The sequence below is a fragment of the Galeopterus variegatus genome, unplaced genomic scaffold (genome assembly GCF_000696425.1).
Source record: "Galeopterus variegatus unplaced genomic scaffold, G_variegatus-3.0.2 Scaffold5234, whole genome shotgun sequence".
NCBI classification, from domain to species: domain Eukaryota; kingdom Metazoa; phylum Chordata; class Mammalia; order Dermoptera; family Cynocephalidae; genus Galeopterus; species Galeopterus variegatus.
The window spans coordinates 56,320-63,548 of record NW_007731345.1 but is presented as its reverse complement, the minus strand read 5'-3'; the positions used below and the strand labels follow the sequence as shown (position 1 = coordinate 63,548).

At 33.0% G+C, this 7,229-nt stretch overlaps 1 protein-coding gene across 1 annotated transcript in view; it reads right to left on the bottom strand.

The window, feature by feature from the left end:
- Positions 1-2,365: 2,365 nt before the first annotated feature.
- Positions 2,366-7,229, bottom strand: part of TRUB1 (TruB pseudouridine (psi) synthase family member 1) — a 42,071-nt gene continuing 37,207 nt past the window's right edge. Inside the window, exons 6-8 of the mRNA XM_008589137.1 lie at positions 6,452-6,591; positions 3,902-3,958; positions 2,366-3,170 (exon numbers count right to left, since the gene is read on the bottom strand). Of these exons, the coding sequence (XP_008587359.1) occupies positions 2,911-3,170; positions 3,902-3,958; positions 6,452-6,591 (457 nt within the window). The 3' untranslated portion in view covers positions 2,366-2,910. The remainder of the gene's footprint in view (positions 3,171-3,901; positions 3,959-6,451; positions 6,592-7,229) is intronic.

The window sequence follows — 7,229 nt, the reverse complement described above, 5'->3', positions numbered from 1 at the left end:
CTAGTAATATATAAGACATAGATGTTTCTTTAATATTTTGATTAAGATGGGAAAAAAACAAAACAAAACCAGAAAACCAAAACCAGTTGGCACTTAAATACTAGACTCAGGAGAAAACTAATTTGTTTTGCTGATGAGTCTTGAACTTTTTAGAACTCGATTAGTTCCAGGTTTAAGAGTTAAGACTGTATTTTAAAGTTTTGATAAATTTTAACTATTCATACTTGTAAATTTAACAATGGAAAAATGGGGGAAATTATTAAAATTAGTTAGAAAATGTAATTAGCAAAAATAAAAAATAAAAATAAAGAAAAAAAAAAAGGCCGTGAAAAACATTCCAAGTGTTTACTGCATAAATAACTCATGCAAATGTATGAAGAAATCATTAAGACATTTATTTGTATAAATGAACAAAGTATACAGATAAACGACACAAAGGCAAATTAGAGAAACTTTGAACTCACTCTTATACATAGTAAATCAGCAACAATATATAAAACCCCTACCCAAATGGTGACACCGTAAAATGTTACAACTCTTTGGGAATGCAATAAGGCAAACGTAAACCATAAAACTGTATTACTTCACTTAATAATCCCATTCCCAGGAATTTATCCTAATAAAATTGAAAATGTCTTAAGTATTCAGCAATAGAGAAATAGTTTAAATAAATTATGGGTATAAAGTAATATAATTAAAATAATCATTATCAAAACTAAATACAAATACTGATAGAGAACATCAAATGAAAAATAGTCAATTAAAAAGTATAATATAGTCAAGACCATATTATGTGAACAGAAAAAGGGAAAATAGTAATATAAAAATTAAAATTCTAAAGTTACTGTATCAGGATGGTGGGATTATGGGTGATGATTCCATTTGGCAAAATTTTCTTCAATGTTTTCAATATAAAAGAAAAAGACTGGCTATCATTTTTAAAAGTTACTCGCCTTTTCAAATAATCTCTCCCCAATTGGTAAATTATACATGTCAATTCTTAAGTTGAGAAATAGAACAGAATTACCTCAGCTGTGTTCTGAAGGCTAAATATCCTTCTATTTGGACTTTAACTGGCAATGAATGAAGACATATTGTAACCTGTGCCATCCCAATAGACAGAGGTAGCCACTGCCACCTTGGCTGATACAAACTGCAGGGCACTAGATATGAATAAGTAAAATTGTAAACTTTCAATATATAACTTTGTGTGTTTGGTATTTTATGTTAATGCATCATGGTATCAATACTCTTTCTTTATAATTTTGCCTCATACTAAGAATTAGTTTTAATATTTTCATTAAAAATACGTTGCCAATATGCTGAAAATGCTCTGCTGAGGCATATAATAAGCATTTTTATACTGAGTTTAAATTAAGTGATCCACAAATAAAACCATTTCAGTTTATGTATTTTAAATTTTTGAGTTAGACATTGCAAGCAGGCAACTACCTTTAAAAAGAAAGCCAATCCATTAAAATCTAAAAACTCATATTTTATGAAGTCTTTAATGAGTCTTCTTTTGAAACTGTATTTGAGTAGATGAAGAGATTTGAGTGTTTCTACAGACTGGCTGCATAATATATTGCTTTCCCATAACAAAAATATGAAGCACTCATTACATATGAAATTTACTATTTTGTGATGTGACAACAATTTCAAAATTATGGTAAAAATGAACAGAACACTTTCAGAAAGCTATTGAATGCAAACATTTACAAATAACTGTTTTTAAATATTTAGAGGAGAACAGATTAGCTGGAAATTCAGTGCAGCTACCTCCATGTCTATAAATAACACTTGAGAGAGCAAACAACTAAAGAAATGATGTCATGGGGATTAATGCCCTACAAAGAGACAAAGAGATATAAACAAATGCTGAAAAATGGATAAAAGAAATTTTTAAATGAAGACATCTTTAGTTTAAATTTTAAAAATTATGTTATTGTAACTTGGTACAAAGTGGTTGACTGTGTTGATGAAATTATCGGAAAAATATCTCATAGCTGCCAAAATACAAAGCTATAGGAGCTGTCTTCTGCTCTAATGGTAGAGGTGAATTTAATTAAATATTAGTCTTCTATTTTTTTTTTTTTTTTTTTTTTTCCTTTTTGAGACCGGCTGCACCGCGCTCAGCCAGTGAGCGCTGTGAGCGCACCGATCATCCCTATATAGGATCCGAACCCGCGGCGGGAGCGCAGCGCTCCCAGCGAGCGCCGCACTCTCCTGAGTGCGCCACGGGCTCGGCCCAAATATTAGTCTTCTATTCATCCTGTTAATGGTAGCAGAAATAATTTGGTTGATTTACAAATATTTATTATAAAAGTTTACTCATTTCCAAGATCTAAACAAACACAATCATTACTAGATGAGTGCAGTCTTATCAAATACATGTTTTTAATAATAATAAACTCTCCAAAACACAAGAGCTCAAAAATAGCCATTTCAAACATAGGTAATGAATTTCAATACAATGGAGCCACCAGCAAGCCTAAATAAAGACAAAATAACACTAAATTACATTCACTTTTATGAGACTGAAGACACATGGAGCACATTATTTCTTTCTTCTTTGATTAGAAAATTTGTTCAACTTTTTCACAGGAAAAGACTGAAGAAGATCAAATTCAGAAAGTTAATTTTCCTGAGTCCAATCATATTCATATTTAACAACATAAAAACATCCTAAAGGAACATTTCACAGTACAGCAAAGAACTGAACAATTGCAAGATCATTTATAATGTATAGCAAATAAATTGTATGCTACCGAAACTGTAAATAATAAACATTTTTCATCATGCAAAAAAATAAAAGTTAGGAATAGTTGTCTCTTCCACATAGCTTGTCATTCTGCATCTGCACACAGGATTCAAACATCAACCAGGAACGGTGACACTCCCAGGCCAATCTCAAAATGCCTTAATTACATCATCCTCTCCCTTTGTCTCATTTAGAGTTATATATTCACAGCTCAAAACCTGCTCATTGGACTCCTCAGGTTTTGACTTCTTAAGTGCCATCTCTGCAGGGAGAAGAGATGAGCAATGTTCAAGAGACTGTGCAATGTCATCGATCGTCCATTTGTCTTCAGGGAGGGCATGCTCTTCTAGTGTAAATGGTCCCTGCTTGGTTCGAGTCAGCTCTAGTACATTGGCACAGGAAGAGAGTTCTACAGCAACAAAGGTAAAAAAAAAAAAAAAAAAAAATCCAAAAGATAAATGATTCAGTATTTCACAGACTATAATTTTTCAAATGACAGAACACAACTCAAACCTCTCAAAACCACCCCAGAAGGAAAACTGTAAAAATCCAATATAAGAACCAAGAGCTCTGAAATAAAAAAAATGATTAGGTAGCAAAATAATATTTAATAACTCACCTTACAAACTGCTTTAAAGTCTATGAAGAACTTGCACACATTTCCTGTTTAACTCATGAAGCAAACCCTCACTTTGCAGATGAGATAATATGACCTGTCCAGTGTCACACTGCCAGTAAATGGCAGAGCCAGAACCACAACTTTCTGTCAGTTTGTAAACTGTGGCTTCCAATTTCTAAAAAATTTTATTTCTGTCAATGAAAATAACTTTTAGAAAAATAAATCTTTTTTTCTGATTCCTACTTTTAGTTAAAATGTTTTGTACTTGAAAAAAATGTTGGCCCTTGCATTCATTATTCCTCTCTTCATTTTCTGTTCCTCTTTCTCTTCTTTCCCTTTACAAGCATTTCACTGCAGCTGCTGAGGCTGATAATTACATGCCATAAACCTACAATGCTGAAGGCAGCAAGAGTTCAGTTCTTAAGGCTAGTGCTCAGAAATACAAAAAACAGAAAATTCCCTTTTCTCATAAAAAAAAAATACTCTCTAAATGATAATTCATAATTCATTTTTATGCTTACCTTTGCCAATGTCACTGACCAAGCTTCTGATATAAAAACCTCCTCCACATTCAACATCTGGAATGTTAACAGTGACATGGTAAATTGCTAACCTCCTATGAAATCCACTTTACATAGAAATGATGCCCCTAAACAAATGTAAAAATGCACTATGCAAACAATCGTGTGATAAAATATTTATGTGCTAAAACATAAATTATTCATCCAGTGGCATATGTGTTTGTGAGATTGAAAAGTCAGAGTGTGGAGAAAGCAAACAGCAGAAACTCATAAACACATTTTAAATTAACTAGCAAGTCATACCACTTTAATACTTCAGCCTTGTTCATTCAATGGGTTGTAAGTAGTTAGAAATTTCAGCTTTGGTATCATGAGCTGTAGATTTTTAAAAATATTCTCATATTTGTACACCTTGTTCATTTAATAGGTTTTAAATGAAAAATCTCAGCTTTAAATCTCATGCTTTAAATCTCAGCTTTGCTATCATGAGCTGTAGATTTTAAAATATTTTCAGATTTGTACAGTCAAAAACATACAACCAACCAACAACAAAAAAAATCCCTTCACACAATGACAAGAATTATATCTGTCTGGGGTTAGGGTACTGTACTACACACAGAAAGTCCGGCATATTTAAATGTTCTCTTGGAAATATTCCTGAAGAAATCTTGAAATAACTTAAAATTACACAGTGTCCCAGAACTGAATGTACTTCTAAACATCTTCCTAAAATAGTGTAACACAAGCTGATCAGTTGAGGGCAGGGCTCTGCATTGTTTTTATTCATCAATAAGACGTCCTGAAAAGAGCTGCTGCATTTCCACACAAAAGAACTACATCCTAGCTTTTTCTAGTCTTATCTTGCAAATAAAGCCATTTGGGGAATTAATCAAAACTCACCACCTGGGGATTTTAATTCTTTTGTTTTGTTTTTTCACCCACTCATGGTTGCGGTCCACAGCTGAGATAAAATGAGCACTAGGATCAAATGTAGATGTGCTAACATTCTTGCATTATATTTGACTTTAGTGAAAAGACAACTCTTTTGGACCATCATGCTCTCCAGTCAACAAAATATTTATGACTTAAATGCAATTAGAAAAATTTGAGTTTTTCCTACTGTTGGGAAAGTAGAATAATTTAATCAGGCCTGCTCGCCTTAGGTCTGGTTGGGAGTGGTGAGGCACATTCTTCGTAAATAAGTTGTGTGTGGGTGGAGTTAGTGCACCTGCATTGCACAGCCATGCTCTCCAGCCATGTTCTTGGAAGTCCTATGGCTTCCAAGGACCTGTTTGCCAATTACCTAGCTCACAGACCTGTGTGTGAGGGGTCTGGTGACCCAGCCTGGCATGTGAAGGGTTTGTGACCCAGTCTGGACAATGGGCTTGAGGGGTCTGTGAGCTCTAGACCTGGCCCAAGCTTTACACTTACTTTCATAGATAACATCTACTCTGTCAAACTGGCTGCTACATTTTCATGGAATGGAGCAAAAAACATTTTTAGTGTTTTTTTTTCATTCTTTAAAATCAGGATACAGAAGAAAAGGAGTGACTTCTTTTTCTAATGATACAAAACCATATTCTGCAGGAACATATTACACATTAAATAATGCCAATGGGAAAAAGCAATGAAGTTTAAGAAAAAAGGTTCTTTGGGAAATTATTTCTAAAAGGAATCCTATTCAGTATGCACTATGAAATGAAGTGAAATGAAAGGGTAGGATCAATTTAAGGGAGCCTAAGGATTAAGAACTACAGCTTTTGATTCTTCACAGCTCCTATATGTTCAAGGCTTCAGCTACAACTTTCTGCAGCCAGAAAGAACATAAAATTTATAAACCATAGAAATAAACTTTTTGGTTTTTAAATTTATTTCAAATATGGGTTGTAAATTCCAATTAATAACCTGAATTAAAATGTGATCATGTATCCAAAAATGTATTTCTGCCTCAATCTATTTTTTTTCCATATTTTCAGGATCTTCGGTAGTAATTTGTAGGTGACAAAGAGGGGGGAAAAATCAGTCTATGCTTAAAATATCTTGTCCAAAACCTAAAAATGCTTAGTTTTAAAAGGACAAATTAAGGGCAATTCTAAAACTGAATATAAGGTCAAGGGTTCAGATCCCCTGTACCCAGCACCAAAAACAAACAGAAAACCCCTGTATGTATCAGGTACTAGCTAATTGAGAGCTAAAGCATCCATAAGCTAATAAAATCTAAAATCCAAAATCTTGAAAATATATACTCCTTACCTGTTCTTCTCCATAGAGATCTAAGATATGTTATTTCCAACTTTATAGTAAGATAAAATAATACAATATATAAAAAACTCACTCTAGTTAGAAAAGCACTTCTGAACCTCCATATAGCTATAGGTACCTCATTAAATGTATTACCAAAAAGATATTAAACAAATCCTAACTTTCCTTAAATTCAAATTTTTAAAAAACCTCCGTTATCCTAGAGATCCATTAAAATTACACAAAAGTAGCCAAATACAAAATAAAAGTACATGTAAATACAAATGATTTCAAATTTCTCCATCTTACCTAATGTGAAAAACGGTGGCTGGAATTTTTGAAGGGAGATACTGTATACGGTAACTGGCCTGGCAGGCTTTGCTTCTACCACCTCACCTCTCTTCATCAAAGTTGAAAGTCTCTGTCCATCTTTCTTTAATGCAGAATACCTTGCATGATAAGAGAAGAAGAGAGAGAGGGAGGGAAGGAGGGAAAGGGAGAGGAAGAATTGATAGAGATTGAGAGAGAATAATTCCATATTACTGCAAGGAAAGAAAGCATAACTAGCATCCTTTAAACTGAAAATTCTTCTGAAAAATCAACTAGTTTTTTCTTCCAATCTACTCCACAATGCCGTCAGCGATAAAGTTCCTAAATATCTCTAAGGCTTATACAAGCTCACTCTGACACTCATTGAGCAGTGTTCTCAATTTTTATTCTTTAATCCTCTTCCTGGAGATGGTCTTTTCATGTCTTCTCTTGACTAGTCCCCATTGTGCGTTAAAGGCACAAGGAACTTAGTAGCCTCTGGTCATAGTGATCTCAGCTATATTTTCTTGAAACGATTTCTATTATAATAATATTCATTTTTATATAAAAGTTACCAAAAATGTTTCTGAAAAGCTAATATGAAAATAATCTACTTAACAGATCTTAGCTTTGTGTGATAAAATTTTATTAGACCACAAAATCCTTGGAATAATCACAGAAAAAAAATCTAAAATGATTCTTTAAAATTTATTTTAACTGTGATCCATAATATTGTTTATGCAGATCTTGCCAAAATTTTTAAATCTTTACATGTGAG